Here is a 17,112-nt window from a genome sequence, read left to right as displayed (position 1 = left end):
TTTTAACAAAGAAATCACCGAAGCGTAAAAGAAACTCACCAGATTGATATACCGAGTTCAGAAAGTAAACCCAAGTCAAGAAAAAAAAAAATTCCATATTAAATGCCAAGTCTGTATATATTATATATATATATATATATATATATATATATATAAGTATATATATATATATATATATATATATATATATATACAAGCAGAAGTACCCGGCATTGCCGGGCGGGGGAGGGGAGGGGAGGGGAATGGGAGGGGGGGAGGGGAGGGGAGGGGAATGGGGGGGAGTGGAGAAGAGTGGGAGGGGGAGGGGGAGAGGGGAGAAGAGGGGGGGATGGGGCGGGTGAGGGATGGGAGGGGGTGAGAGGGGGGAGGGGGGAGGGGTGGGAAGGGGGAGGGTGAGGGTGAGGGATGGGAGGGGGGAGGGGGAGGGGGTGGAAGGGGGGAGGGGGTGGGAGGGGGGGAGGGGGGGAGTGGTGGGAGGGGTGGGAGGGGGGAGGGGGAGGGGGAGGGGGGAGGGGGGAGGGGAAGGGGGGAGCGGGAGGGGGAGGGGGGAGGGGGTGACCCGGCAGAAGTACCCAGCATTGCTGGGTGGGGGAGGGGAGGGGAGGGGAATGGGGGGGGAGGGGAGAAGAGGGGGGGAGGGGAGAAGGGTGGGGGAGGGGAGGGGGAAAAGGGAGGGGGAGGGGAGAAGTGGAGGGGGTAGGGTGGAGGGGGAAGGGCGGGGGAGGGGGGAAGGGGGAGGGGTGGGGGAGGGGGATGGGGAAAGGGAGGGGGAGGGGGGAGGGGGAAAAGGGAGGGGGAAAATGGAGGGGGAGGGGAGAAGGGGAGGGGGGAGGGGGAGGGGAGAAGGGGAGGGGTAGGGTGGAGGGGGTAGGGTGGAGGGGGAAGGGAAGGGGGGACAGTGGGGGGAAGGGGAAGGGGGAGGGAAGGGGATGGCCAGTCAACAATGACGTTGCAGTTCTCATGGTCGGAGAGCAGCACAACAATCGGACATAGTCCTGCATATTCGCAACAGCACGAAGCGGATTTTGGAGACTCACCGATCCTGTGACGTCCTCCAGTACCGGCGTTGCCGGGCGGGGGAAGGGAGACCCGTACATTCCCAACCCGTACATTCGCCCTCTCGACCCAAGCTCACTCGGACAAAAGCCTCGCACAAATTACACCGTGAAGGCCCAATGGTCATGTCTATGTCACAAATCACGGGCGCACTGAATTGAAAATATATAGAATGCTCATACTCCGTGAAAAGTGAAGCCGCCGTGTCGCCATCTTGGTTAGCACGACTCGACCAACTCGCTTCGCGGATCTCGTTTTGTGCGGCAATAAACTGCTCCAATCGGTTACGGAAGGGTTGTGGAAAGACGTTTCACAGCTGTTTCAAAGACATTTAATTCATATCGCACAAAATCGATACAAAACACGATCGCATAAAAGGTGAAAAAACGTGTGACGTGTGACGGGATGGAACATCGCGTGATCGTTCTGAGCGAATCAGTCTGGCGGCGGTAATGGAACATCACGTGATCGCTCTGAGCGAATCAGCGAGCTGCTCTGGAACCGGCTGAGATTAGCGGGTACTTCGCTGAAATGCGCTGAGGTAAATATGAATAAAAAATATGGATCGTCAAATATTTTGAGTTCAGCCATGTTCGTCCCAGGCTCAATGGCCATGTCTATGTCAAATATCAAGCACGTAAGCCTGTCCGTTTAGGAGTCTATCGGTAACATGACACACACACACACACACACACACACACACACACACACACACACACACACACACACACACACACACACACACACACACACACACACACAGTGTTATATATATATATATATATATTATATATATATATATATATATATATATATATATATATATATTATATATATAGTTACGGAAACGGGGACGGTGCTTCTTTGTGGATATATACTGTCATATATATACAGTCACGTGAAAAGGTAAGTACACCCATGTAAAGTTTTGACTTTTTCAACATATTTCAACATACAGCTATTTGATCTTCATTTCAACAATATTGATAGATAAAGGTGATATAATATAACAAATATCATGAAACATTTACATTTTGTAGTCCATTGTATAATTTAAATAAACATAAATGCAAATTTCGCATGTGGAAAAAGCAAGTACACCCTTGGCTCTAATCGGTGGTATTGCCCCATTTGGCAGAAACAACCTCAAGTAGGCGTTTCTTATAATTATAACTGTCTACCAGTCTCTGACATCGTGGATTTACCGGTGTGTACCCCGGTTTAGAATAGGTACACCGTATCCCTGCGTGTCGTAAGAGGCGACTCAAAGGGTTGGCGTCAGGAAGGGCATCCGGCCATAAAAACATTGCCTCAAAAATAGAACCATGACAATTTGGGGAAGATTGTCATGTGGACCGCAAGTCTAACCCCCGCTCTTGCAGGGAAAATGGCCTTAAAATGCCTGTTGTTGTTGTTGTTTGTGTAGTCTCTCTGCCAATAACCTGTATGAAACATTCCAATCCGGATTCCGGTCCAACCACAGTACTGAAACTGCTCTCCTCAAAATCACCAACGACCTTCTCCTCTCCTCTGACGCTGGCAACCTCAACATTCTCGTCCTCCTCGACCTCAGCGCTGCCTTTGACACCATCGATCACACTATCCTCCTCACCCGACTTGAATCCACCTTTAACGTTACCGGCACTGCCCTCTCTTGGATTAAATCATACCTCTCTGACAGATGCCAGTTCATCTCCATCAATAACTGCAAATCCCCCACTGCTCCCCTCCCCCAAGGTGTCCCCCAAGGTTCAGTTCTTGGCCCCCTCCTCTTCATCCTTTACCTGTCCCCGCTCGGTCACTTAATCCGCCGTCATGGTCTCCAATTCCACTGCTTCGCCGATGACATCCAGCTTTTCATCTCCACCAAGTCCGTCTCCACCGACACCCACTCTATCCTGACAAACTGCATCACTGAAATAAAATCCTGGCTTCAAATCAACTTCCTCAAGCTTAACTGTGATAAATCTGAAATAATCATCATTGGCCCAAAAACACTCACAAAATCCACCCATAACTTTGCCCTCAACATCGACGGTATCCCAGTATCCACCTCCCCTCACATCCGGAATCTTGGCGTCATCTTTGACCAAACCCTTTCCTTCGACAAATACACTAAACAGATCACAAAGTCAGCCTTCTTTCACCTGAAAAACATTGCCCGTCTCCGCTCATCCCTCTCCTCCACGGCTGCAGAAACCCTCATCCACGCCTTCATCACCTCCCGTCTGGACTACTGCAATAGCCTCCTCTATGGTTCACCCTCAAAAATCACCAATAAACTCCAATACATTCAGAACTCCGCTGCCCGTCTACTCACCCATTCCCGGACCCGTGACCACATCAACCCCGTCCTTTACAAGCTTCACTGGCTCCCCATCCCCCAGAGAATCCAGTACAAAATCCTCCTCTTGACATACAAAGCCCTCCATAACCTGGCCCCATCCTACCTGGCTGACCTCCTCTCCAGACACACTCCCACCCGCAACCTCCGCTCTGCTGGTACCAACCTCCTGACCCCCTCCATCCGGACCAAATTCAGATCCTGGGGGGACAGGGCCTTCTCCATCGCTGCTCCCACCCTCTGGAACTCACTACCTCACACCATCAGAGACTCCTCCTCACTCACCACATTCAAAACATCACTAAAGACCCACCTGTTCAACACTGCATTCAACATTCAACCCACAGCATTTAACCCCTGACTATCTCTTCTCCTTCTCCCTCCTTTTGCTTTAAATATTTCCCTATTGATTCTTGTCTTTTTGCAATTGTTGTTTTCATGTATTGTTATGCATTATGTTTGCCACTCTGTCAAAGCGCCTTTGGGCTTCTGGAAAAGCGCTATACAAAATAAATGAATTATTATTATTATTATTAGTCTCTGACATCGACTGGGAGAAATTTTTGCCCACTCCTCCATGCAGAATTCTTTCAGCTGTGCGATGTTTGAGGGGTTTCTTGCATGCACAGCTCATTTCAAATCCCCCCACAATATCTTGATGGGATTTGGATCCACACTTTGACTTGGTCATCCAGAACCCTCCATTTCTTTCTTTTCAGCCATTGCTTGGTGGATTTACTGGTATGTTTCGGGTCATTGTCATGTTGCAAGGTCCACCTTCGGTTGAGCTTCAACTTTCCGACAGATGGCCTCACATTATCCTCAAGCACCCTCTGGTACAATGAAGAATTCATAGTAGATTATATGATGGTGAGCTGCCCAGGCCCTGATGCAGCAAAGCTGCCCCAAACCATAATATTTCCACCACCATGCTTTACAGTTGGTATCAGGTTCTTGTGGTCAAATGCTGTCTTTGGTTTTCGCCAAACATGTCTTCTGGTACTGTGGCCAAATAGCTCTACCTTTGACTCATCTGCCCAGAGCACATTCTTCCAGAAGTGCTGGTCTTTGACTTGGTGTTCAATGGAAAACTTTAGTCTTGCCCTGATGTTATTTCTGGACAGCAAAGATTTCCTCCTGGCACACCTCCCATGTAGATCAAAATTGTGCAGCCTCTTTCTAATGGTAGACTCGTGCACTTTGACATCAACAGTGGCAAGAGCTACCTGTAGGTCCTGTGATGACCTTCTGGGGTTCTTAGAGACTTCTTTCAGCATCTTGCGGTCTGCTCTAGGGCTGAACTTGCTGGGGCGGCTTGGCCTGAACAAGTTGGCAGTTGTTTGGAATCTTCTCCACTTGTAGATGATCTTCCGGACAGTTGAATGATTGATTTCAAATTGTTTGGAGATCTTTTTAAATCCCTTCCCAGACTCGGAGGCATCTATAACCTTCTTTCTGAAGGCCTCAGAGAGCTCCTTTGATCTCGGCATGGTGACGCCGCACACTTCAACAACAAAGAGCAAACCAAACTAAATGTCTGAGGTTTAAATAAGACAGGTTCCTCCAAGATCCTCTCTAACGATGTTCTAATCATTTGCACCTGAGCTGGTGCACCTGATTCTAATTTTAGGTATTTGAAGTAGTGATAAATGTAGGGGTGTACTTACTTTTTCCACATGCGAAATTTGCATTTATGTTTGTTTAAATTATACAATGGACTACAAAATGTAAATGTTTCATGATATTTGTTATATTATATCACCTTTATCTATCAATATTGTTGAAATGAAGATCAAATATCTGTATGTTGAAATATGTTGAAAAAGTCAAAACTTTACATGGGGTGTACTTACTTTTTCACGTGACTGTAAATATTGTTACGGTACGCGGTTAAGGATGGTATGTTTGCCGAGCGGAGGCTCCGCGACCGAACAGTTGTTCCCCGACTAAACCCGATTCACCCAAACGTTGGCCGTATCGCGCCACAGATATTCAATGGGGAAAAGACTAAGACGACGAATGCAAAGAGGAAGAAGACGTACAGAAGAGTAATGGGGTTTATTATTATTTACACACACATAAGCAAAAAGAGCAGTCACGGGTATTTACAGCGGACATGAAAAAGCAGGTAACACAGTGCAAATTACTAGCTTATACTGACTTAGTTTACTACCCAGGACAGCACGAACAGAACAAACTCACGTACGCAAATGGATGGAAGGGTAGGAATCGTTTGGAGGGATGAGCAGGTGGGATCACAGGGCACAGCGAGCAGGTCCACTCCGGGCGGGAAGCGAGGAGCCGGCAGCTGCTTGTATTCGGCTTTACAGCGCACGCCGGCAGGGTCACTCGGCGGGTCGAAACGGGGCTGGTTGAAGCGGCTCTTTGTCAAAGGCTTTTCGTATCTCTCACGCAACTCCGGTGCAACTCTGAACTCTCTCCCGGTGGACTGCCAACCCTCTTACGCACCTGGACTCATCTGCCGTATCTCTGGTGTAGCTTTTCCCAGCGATCGTCGCACCCTTCTCTCATACCTTCAGCGCGGGTCTGACACGCCCCCTTTGGTTTCGGTACCGCCCTCCTCCCCCGTGCTCTGTTTCGTGACCTTGTATGGTAATCCCACGGGCTTGTCTCCTTATTTGGGCATGGCGCCGACGGCATGCCCCTCGTGGCGAGCCACGGGCTTGTTTCCTTATTTGGGCATGGGGCTGAAGAGCCCCGCCCTTCGTGGCGCGCTCTGAGCTTGCCTCTCCCGGGCGACCCCGCCCCTCCTGTTCAAATAGAGCACGGAGCACATATTCACTATAGCAGCGAAATGAGAGGGCGTGCACCCCATGCTTGTGAACTGCTTTACCAGCAGATGGAGAGTTTGGCTGGGAAATGGAAGTATTGAAGGGGAGCTATTCTTAATTGATTCGGTGCAATGGAGTATTATTCTAATGGAAGACAAGGCCTTACTCTAAAACACATAATAAGATATAAGCTACTGAACAAGGGTTTTATCGGGTCCTTCAATGTGGTGTTTCATGGAATTAACTACCGAGACGCCCTTTTTACCTTTACACAACTCTGGAGGCAGGAGGGGCCATATCCAACCAATGTTACACAACAATTTACCACTACAATACACACAATCAAAAAAATGCAATCCTCATATCCGCAACAATATATATGGTGTAAGGCAATGTGGAGGAGCTGCAACTTCAATCGCGCACACACATGCAGACAAATATAGCAGACAACACCGGACGTGACTCGATAAACCAATACTGACTTGACTTGAGGGGTAAAGTGATGCAACGTCCCAGGGCATCCTGGGTACCATTGGCACCTTCTTTACAACATTGCTTTTTCCTCTGCACTGGCAACCTATGTTTTTAGTCGATGCTCTGACCATTAAATGATGAGCATCAAGCAAGGAGGCAGCACTTACCATTTTTCAAGTCTTTGGCACTTGGCCTGGATCAGAATCGAATCTTCGACCTTCTAGACGAAGAACGCCCCCCCCCCACCCCCAAAGATTATGCCACCCTCCCTTGCTTATTGGCTCAAATGTTTCCCCACTGCTCAAATGTCAGTTCATTGCTGTTTCACTCGATACCACTTCACCCTGTCAGTGTGTTGTTCTTGTATATAAGAGAAGAAAAATTGTCTGATTTAGCTTGGAATGAATGCCCCATTCATTTATTTTAACAATGTATCAGTCAATGACTAATTCCAGAGGGCAAACTCTAATCCTGAACAAATACAAATGATTCACATGACTCGTGCTCCAAATCTGTACTTAATGGAATCAATTGATACCAGCTGTCATGGCCCCCCTTTCTCTTCATTTAAACACACAGCATAGAAGTCCTGCATGAGGACAGTTTCAAAGCTGCGTTTTATGATAAAATCCTCAAATGTCAAATGAAGAGGCTAAAAATAAATGAGCAGAAATATTATAATGCTATATGAAGGTAAAAAAAAAAAAAAAAACACCTTTAGAGGCCATTTTCCCCCGCAAAGCGGGGGTTGGCCTTTTTCGGGCACCGTGGTTGTTGTTGTTTTTTGGTCCCCTTTTTGAAGCAATGTTTTACGGCCGGATGCCCTTCCTGCCGCCAACCCTGTTTGTCGCCCTTTTACGACAAACAGGGAATTACCAGTGAACAGGTACTCAATTAGCCGAACTCGGAAGGATGACAGGCTGAGTCAACCCCCTGGCGTTAATTCAGCGATCGACTGAGATTCGAACCCAGGATCCTAGGATCCTAAGCTGGCACCCTAGCCGCTAGCCCAACACCAGGGCTTATATGAAGGTAGGTGTTGCGAAATTGCGAAAGATTATGGGAATAGAGCCTGTGATGGATGCTGTGAAGAGAAACAGGTTGAGATGGTTGGGTCATGTGTTGAGGAAGGATGAAAGTGACTGGTTGAGAAGAGTGATGGAAATGAATGTAGAAGGAAGTAGAGGACGGGGAAGACCGAGAAAGACTTGGCTAAAGATGGTGGAAGAAGAAATGCGGGCAAGGGGGTTAACAAGGAGAGATGCAGAAAATAGGGCAAAATGGAGAACATTGTCATGGGGACCGCAAGGCTAACCCCCGCTCTAGCAGGGAAAATGGCCTTAAAATGCATGTATGAAGGTATGAAGGTAGAATGCATGTATGAAGGTATGAAAATGCATGGTATGAAGATAGAATGTTAAAATGCAATGCAATGTTAAAATGCCATTAATGTTGCTTTTCAGTTCAAATTTGGTCATAATTCTGATACAAAGTTAAGGAAAACCAATGGAGGGGTCTAGAGAAGAACTCAGGACAATATCGACTCACTGGGCTCCATCGGTCCCTGGGTAGGGGTGAGTGGCGAGGTCCTCCAGACAGCCCATGAATGCCTGCCACAAACATGCGAGAACATGTGGAAGAGTCTTACGTCAAGAAAAAAAAAAAAAAAAAAACCTAGGGAATATAACCGCCAGTGTCATGTGACCACATAATTGCTTAAAATAAAACACAAATTTCTGTTCATTAATAACTGACCCATGACCTCACAGATCTGGTAGTAGTCTGGTGTTTCAATAGGCACCACTGGTTTTATATGCACAACTCCTCTTTGGACCAAGTTAAGGCAGGAAGTCAGAATTTGGTCAGGGTGCCGGCAATAACTCGCCAACACTTCCAAAAAACACACGATGCGATATTTAGAGTCCACCAGGAAACTGCTAGCAGACGGGTTCCCAGCTCAACATCTGTGTAATCGGGTCAATAATCTAACACAGACAAGACAGGTCAGAGTAAAGTGGGCTACCTTTACACCAGCCTGACGAAATCCAAATTGCGTTTCCATATTCCAAAATCAGAATACCCAACTAGCATTGGCCCATCAGTCAGGTCATGCTGAAGGTGAAACCAGACAGGTGGGGACACATCTATATTGGAAGGGAGGAAGCTAGAATGGGTGGGATGAAGGGGGACAGGGGGCTGGGGGAGGCTGGGGGGGTGGGGGGGGAGGGAGGGTGTAGGTCGATTGAGAAACAAAGTGAAGAAAACAAAGAGAAATGAGGAGGATAAGGGACAGTATGGGAAGGAAAAGGACGTTGGAAGAAGATCGAGGTAAAGTGAAAGAAAGGGTCAAAAATTCCCTAAAGATCACTTATTGCACAATAAGTATTTTGATTGTGGATAACACAGATGTGGATACATGGATACATTAAATATATTGGCAAACACCAGCATTTGAAATAAAATATATTAAAGTAAATAAAATATATGAAATAAAATAAAATAAACGAAAAGTTTTTTTTTTTTTCTTTTCGACACTGCACAGATCAAAAGGCAAATTTTGCAGGTAAATGGTGAAGATTAAAATGTGAAAAGGTTTTTCAACAAGGACGAATTTGAGATGACATGAGAGGCCCTGCAATGATAATTCAACAGGACCGGCTTTTCTGAACAACCCAAATGAAAGGACGATAAAAACACAAACATCACCTTTTTGCCCGGAACTCACCTGCACGATATTGACACACATGTCGCTGACCATCTTCTGATTGCTTTCTTGAAGAAACACCTGGTGAAAAATGAATGATAATGAAGACAAACTTCCTCCATGTTTGAAATGTTTGTTACCTCCGTCGCCGAAGGCGGACGGAGGTTATGTTTTCACCCCTATCTGTTTGTCTTTGAGCAGGATATCTCAAAAAGATATGGACAGATTCGGACGGAACTAGGTGGACAGGTTTGGTGTTTGACAAGGACGAATTGATTCGATTTTGGTGAAGATCCAGATCCGGACACGAGAACATAAATTCTTTGTAAAGTGATGCTTCACCATTGAGGGATGATGCCAAAATCAATATATAGCACGATATCTCAAAAGGTTGTGGACAGGTTTTGACAAAATTTGGTGGATGGGTTAAGTTGGTGACAAGAACTAGCCGATTAGATTTTGGTTCAAGTCCGGATGCTGATCCGGCCTACCAGTGGGATGCAAAACGTAAACTGTTCATCCTGGCGGAGGTATGTGCTCTACTGAGTGCCGTTCTAGTTCTTTGTGACCTCCTGTTTCCCTTATAAAGTGTGTGCACATGATGTTATAACCCCATATGCATTTGTAGCGCCATCTCCTGGGCCGTTGAGAAACTCTCCTGCAACCCTTGCCTTAGAGAAATGATGATAGATCTCAAAGTAGCTTTATTTTGTATTTCACCAATCTGGATGGTTAGAATGGATCTGGAAATTTCACTATATTTGACAAGGAAGATGGTTTCTGTTTGTTCTCTTTCCCACGTCACCATTAACACCAAAACCATGTGAGGCATGCAGAGGGAAATAGCTGTAGATCGAGGGACACAAGGGAGTTGAGCAAGCAAATTGTAGGAAGAAGAAGCTGCGCAAGCGGAGCGGTGTGGGAGTGTGCAATTTGATGTGCGGAGAATTGGAAGAGCGAGTGAGAAACTCACGCTCACTTCACCCGGCTTGCACTTCACCACATCTTGCAGAGACTGCAGCATGAAGCGTATGTGCTGCTCAAAATGAAATGGCTGTGCCAGAGAAAACAGCGCCACCAACATGTGGGAAAATGCATCATTCACAAAGAAAAACGACAACTTTTGATGCAACGAACAGATTACAGTGCAAATATGTTCTCGTTTTTACGGCATCACTAGTCACTAAATAATAATATAAAATAACACCTTTAGAGGCCATTTTCCCCCGCAAGCGGGGGTTGGCCTTTTCGGGGACAGTGGTTGTTGTTGTTTTTCGGTCCCCTTTTTGAAGCAATGTTTTACGGCCGGATGCCCTTCCTGCCGCCAACCCTGTTTGTCGCCTTTTACGACAAGCAGGGAATTACCAGTGAACTGGTACTCAATTAGCCGACCTCGGAAGGATGACAGGCTGAGTCAACCCCCCTGGCGTTAATTCAGCGATCGACCGGGATTCGAACCCAGGATCCTAGGAATCCTAAGCTGGCACCCTAGCCGCTAGCCCAACACCAGGGCTCTGGTCACTGATAGTTATAAATCTCTAGATAGTTATAAATAGATAGTTAGATTAGATATCTAGATAGATAGATCTAGATCTAGATCTAGATCTATCTATCTAGATAACTATTAAGATACTAAACTAAACTAGTCACTGATAGTTATAAATAAGTCAACAATCATCATACATCACATAATAAACATACAATTAAAAATAGGGGCAATACCCCTGGGTGCTCACCTGGTAGAATAAAGCAGTTAACTACAAAGGTATTTAAACTAGCTAAAGGTATTTAAACCAATTTCAATGGTTGCTAGGAGACAGGACAGTATGTCGAATCATACTTACATAAGAGACTTTAATCATCATAAGACTTTAACCAAACAAAAAACTACCTATTTTGGGAGCAACCCCCCCATAAGAACCCTTTGGGGCCCAAATTTTTTTAATGCAGTGAACAAAATTTAGTACACCACGGTGATGAAGGTTGTTGTCAAGTTGAATCCAAATCGTGTGTGTAGTTTCAGAGAAGAAAGCAAATACCTATTTTTTGGGGGGGTGGGGGGGGGCGTGGTCAGGAGAGGGGGGGGTCAAACCTAGACCTACTTTGACCCCTGGTGGACCCCAATTTATAATACGGTGAGCAAGCATGAGTTGCAAGATACCAAGTATCATTTCAGCCGAGTTTGGTCACAATCCCGTCAGCTGTTTCGGAGAAGATGCAAGTGTGTACGGACTGACAGACGGACAACTCGCCATCCTATAAGCTCCCTGTAACTACATTCCAGGTGAGCTAAAAATTACGAAGCTAACACAGCTATAAAGACAATTTAATACCCCATTTAGTCCAAACGGTTAATTAGTCCGTATATCTGATTTCTCCTTTGTCAACTAATTTGTCAACTTTGTCAACTAATTTCTCCTTTGTCAACAACACAATTCACTAAAATGTCTCACAAAGAATGTTTATTCAATCTTATATATCACCTGACTGGGGATTGATACCGCTCACGGATATTTGGAAGACTAAGCCCACACCTCCTCAGGAAGGCACAGCGAAGCCACGCCCCAATGCAGATGCAACATTGAGCACAGAGCCAAATAGTGTGGCTCGCATAACCAAGCAATTCGGAGGATGAAGTAGCAGACGTGTTTTTTTTTTTTCTTCTGGCAGTGTCCACGTGTTGTTTTTTTTTACCTCTCCCACCCGCCCTCCCCTAGCCCCCCTTTCCCATGCCTCCTCCCCCCCAAGCCCTTTCCCTCCCACAGATCTCCCGATGTCCCTGCTCTCCATCTTGTTCTCCCACTCCCTTTGTCATGTTTAATCTTTTATGTGTCAGTTTGTCTTTTTGACATATTTTGACATTTTATGTGTCAGTCTTTGACATGTTTATTGTCATAAGAAAAATCCAATAGTACCATCCAGAAATAAAACTGCAATATACCAAAGCTAAACTTACCCGTCATCTTAAATGTAATTGAAACACAGCACTTAATATTACAATCCAGAAAGCAGGCTCAAATGACTTCATGGGTAGCAAGGTGGTTTAGCTGTTGGAAAGGACAAAGGCCGCATGCGAAGCCTGGCAGTGATCAGGCGTCCAATGGGAAGATCGACAAAAAAGCTATCGGGATGTCAACAGACTGCTGTTGTGCAGTCACATCCAAGTTTCAACCACCAAACGGAGGAGGGCGGAAGAACAAATAGGGCACACGAGAGACAAAAAGATGGCAGCACGTTCCGTGAAATGGAAACGCACAGGCAGAGACAGAGGCAGTTCCACCTTGGGTCGTTGGTGTCAGTGGGAGTGATGCCAAGGAGAAAAGACGCAATGCTACCGGAAGCTTACATTGGGAACACTGATTGACTTGACTAGTTGTGCTGCTGCAGTGGCTCACAAGCAGATGGAAGAGCAAAGACTCCTTTTGTAGTTGGCATCAGTCCTTCTGCAACATTCCAGACAGATGAACTGCACTCGCTCATTTCTACGTGATACTCGTACATTCCCAAGTGCTCTCTTGCCCCAACTACTGCTGCCTCATCCTCATCTCAGTTCGATCACACAGAAAACATTGAAACCAACTGACCTCTCACCAAAAATGCCGAGTGCAGTCTTTAATGTCCTGTTACCCCAAGCACGCCCCAGTTACATAACTCTCTGTCCTAGACCATTCAGTGGCCTCGTCCATCAGCGTTGAGATTTCATGTTCACAGAATGTGGTTGTCTTAGGAACTTATGGGAGTTGGGTGTGGTACTTCCTGTTTTAGAACAAATTCCTGTTTGTATGATCCTTCTTCCCACATTCCTGCTTGTCTGGCTCAATTTCCCTCATGTATGAAATGATGCCTCAATACAAAATTCCGTTAATAGTAAAATTCAAATCTACTAAAGCACGATATAAATTACTACACGCACCAATTTACACATGTGCTCTGTATTTTATGCACTCCTAAACTGCTGGACGAAACAGGTTGAAAGTGGTGGTTGTACTCTGGGTGTGCATGGGAACATTATGCTAAGATGGGATGTCCACGTCAAAGTTAGGTTTTTACTTTTAGTAAAAGTTAGGCACTCCTGCACCACTGAACATAATAACTTGAAAACTGGATGTTATCGCTAAAAAATAAATCAAACTCCCAGAAGTTGTACAAATCATTCTAAAATACATCAATTATCTGCGTTGTAGTATAATGAAACCTATAGTCATCATATATGTGCGGGAAATGCGTTGAAATATACGTGTCTGTTGGTTTGTGGGACGAAGTGAATTGAAACTTGGTGGTTGTACTTGGTGTGTGCATCGGAACGTTCTACGAAATGGATGGCCACCACATCACTCCCCCACCACCCCCTTTACCACTCCCATAATAGGGAGCAGGGGTTTATTGCTGTTTTAATTTAATATATGAAAAAAGACTCACCAAAGAAGCAATGCCCTGATTGTTTTGAAGCCAATCCGTGATTGCAAGTTGTTTGACATCTGTGTAGACAGGGAAATATGGACAGGACTTAGAATTACAAGCACAGGTAAATACAAGGAAACTTGAGTTGCAGATAGAGGCGATTTGGCCCACCACGTCTGATTCATCCGCAACACACTGACTTAATATATCAGCTTCTGAGATCTGAGTGGATCAGGTGCAATGAAGCGGACAAGTTACAAAAGTGATGCAAAATAGGGAAACAATCCTGGGGAATAAAAACTAAGGGAAAGATGACACTTTTTCTACCTTTATACATTTTTGCATATTTATGAATCTATTGCATTATGTATGATAAATTTTCCTTGCATTGTATGCACTAAACGTGGGGAGGGATTTGTGTTAAGGAAGTACAGTTTCAAAAAGTTCTCATCGTAGTAAAGTGCTTCATAGAGTGCAAAGAGAAGGAGAAAACAGAAAAAGAAAAAACTACAACGGCACACTCTTTGACATTGCAACGTCGACCGATATGTCTGCGCCCACATTATTACATCATTATACATACTTGTACCAAGTTTAATTTAAATCCCATTCAACTGTTCTCAAGTATCACATTTTTACATGACATGACTTCTGACCTTTGACACCAAAATCTAATCAGTTCATCTTTGCATCATAATATTGTCGCGTCCCCGGGAATTAACACACCTGGGAGACGGATGGCCAACCGAGCCTTAACTCCAAGGCGTATACTCAACTATGGTGGTAGTGACAAGAGCGGGGGGCAGTGGAGGGCAACGATAGCTTACCTGGACGGATGGGCGTGACACGGGGGTTTTTCCGAACCATCAACAAATAAACAGGAAAGGACAAAGAATTTAAAATGTAACAAATAATGAGTTTAATAAAATAAATGCCAGCATAACAAAAAATGTGCGGTAAAATCTAATTCCTAAATGAGGATCCTCCATACGGACTCATACACAGACACAGGGATAAATAAACGAAAGTAAAAATGTGTGTGGTGCGTTTGCCTGCTACTCTGCTCTGGTCTCAAGTGGTCCCCGAACCGCGCCGGCCGCCGAACGGGTCCCTGAGTCCTTGAGCGGGAAACGCACAATGGCGCGAACTCGCACCGCCGCCAGGCTGCCCACGCGAGGCAGCCAAAGCTCTCTCCTCCACCGTCCGACGCTCCACAAAGTACGGAGGTCTCTCAGGCACACACGCCACGGAACACAGCCGTCACAAAGCCACCACCACCGGGATCAGAGAGAAGGATACGTCAGCCTTCCACCCAGCCAGGAACAGAGGGATAGCACGAATGTGACCGCCCACGACCAAGCCCAGCACGAGAGAGAGAGAGAGAGCAATGCGTCCAGTCTGTAACGAATGTCGGAACCAAGAGCGCGAAAATGGCAGTGCTCTGCCTTTTTGTCCCTTGTGCTGGAACATTCTGTGATGACGTCACGCACGCGCCAATCAACGAGCACAATCGCATCGCTCCACGGCCATGACCAATCATCACCTCTCGGGGCGGGGCCTCACGGCCCCCCTTGCCGTCCCTTGCGATAACTCGGCTGGTGGTGTCAGTGGTAGTCGAATGTCCGAATCCGGTCGGTGGTTATGTTTTTTATTTAGTGCAGGTGCGGATTGCATGGCTGGTGTTGCAAGTGTCATAAGAAACAAAGGGGAAACCATAGAGGCGACTACATACAGGGAAAGTTACCTTGTACACTAACTAATTAGCATAGCTCCACCCCGCGCATGGAAACAAATATACGATCTTACTGGACATGCGGGCCGACTTAGTTACAAGAGGGTTTCTTCTTCTTTGCGATATTCGGAGCACACTACCCTATACAATCTACCTGGACTGAGGTATTTCATTGTCTACCCCTATAAACGTAACAATATGTACATATACCAAGTTTGGTCAAAATCCCATCACTGGTTCACAAGTTAGCGCAGTCAAAGAATTTTGACCTAAAATTCCCTGACCTTTGATCTCTTGACCCCAAAATCTAATCAGTTCATCTTTACATCATAGTACATACTTGAACTCAGTTTGATTTAAATCCCTTCAGTCATTCTCAAGTTATCACTGCAATGAAAACCTATCACGGACTGACGGACGGACGGATGGACAGACAACCCGAAAATACAATGCCTCTGGCGACGTCATCGGCGGATGCGTAGAAATGAAAAAAAGAAAAGGTTGAAGAAGAAGAGCTACAACTGTCAGGATTCCTAACTCGTATGACATTCTTGATTGTCTCAAAAATGCAGTGAAATTCTGAATTAAGAAACCCTTTCAGAATGCAACATTATCATTTATTATACTACATTGTATTACGGTTTGGATCGTTCAAGAAAAACCTGTGGTTAATTGGGTGGGCAAATGGTAGGCCAGAAGGGCAAATGCTTTCTTAATGCTTTGTTATGCAGACTATGAAGAGTTACAATGCATGCTGCACACTTAAGGTGTAAGTGCAATTTACAAATTCAGGTAATACTCGTATTTACAAATAATGAAAATGGATGAGTTAGAAAAAAAAAAGTGAAATTATCTTTTGAAGCCGGCCCAAATGTAAATGCATAACATTTGCGGCATGCACCTTCTATGGGAAGTGAAAACAAAGTTCAAAAAGCTAAATAAATCAATGTGACCCACTTGCAGCATGTTGTAATGCCACGGTGACAGCATGAATTCTGAGGTCCAGTGTCAGGTCCTGCAGGCCAACCAGCATGTCGGCTGGAATATCCAAACCAGCCAGACCTTCCCCAGTCTCTCTGCATAAACAGGTGGACCCAGCACATGCTCATGAGCCGAAGACATATGGAAAAATACATTGAAATATAACCATAAGCTCGTACGACTATAGAGTCTCCCCAGTCATTTTACCCCCTCACAATAAATAACAAAATAATTGTTCATTATTAGCCCATCCTCCACACAGCAGAAGAAGGGGTTTTGAAATTGCTTATGTGCCTCTGCATCTGTCTATCTCCATGTCTGTCTGTGCAGGGCATAACTTTATCATAAAATTTTCAATAAACCCTTATCATGAGAAGACTAATGAATAATTGGGTCAAAATGTGGGCAAGGTGACAATGAGTACAATTAAACCTTATCCACCTGTTTGCAGCGCGTCAAGCACGAGACGGCCGGGGGTTTAAAAAAAAAATTTGAGTGACTATTTACCACGAGCAAAGGTACCTGGCATTGCAGACAATGCAGCCGCTTCACTGATGGTAATATTAAGAGAGGAGGGGAGGGTAGAGTGAGGGAGATGGGAGAGAGGGGGAGGACAGGAAAGCGGGGA

At 45.4% G+C, this 17,112-nt stretch overlaps 1 protein-coding gene across 2 annotated transcripts in view; it reads right to left on the bottom strand.

The window, feature by feature from the left end:
- EXOC2 (exocyst complex component 2) overlaps nt 1-17,112 on the bottom strand; it is a 183,336-nt gene that overhangs the window by 78,043 nt on the left and 88,181 nt on the right. For both annotated transcript variants that reach the window (XM_078779721.1, XM_078779722.1), the window contains exons 16-20: nt 16,461-16,579; nt 13,790-13,848; nt 10,344-10,424; nt 9,392-9,451; nt 8,215-8,276 (exon numbers count right to left, since the gene is read on the bottom strand). In XM_078779721.1, the coding sequence (XP_078635847.1) occupies nt 8,215-8,276; nt 9,392-9,451; nt 10,344-10,424; nt 13,790-13,848; nt 16,461-16,579 (381 nt within the window). The remainder of the gene's footprint in view (nt 1-8,214; nt 8,277-9,391; nt 9,452-10,343; nt 10,425-13,789; nt 13,849-16,460; nt 16,580-17,112) is intronic.

This window comes from Myxine glutinosa, chromosome 6 (assembly GCF_964187855.1).
Source record: "Myxine glutinosa chromosome 6, kmMyxGlut1.1, whole genome shotgun sequence".
In the NCBI taxonomy this organism is placed as follows: Eukaryota; Metazoa; Chordata; class Myxini; order Myxiniformes; family Myxinidae; genus Myxine; species Myxine glutinosa.
This window is presented reverse-complemented; position numbering and strand designations above follow the sequence as displayed.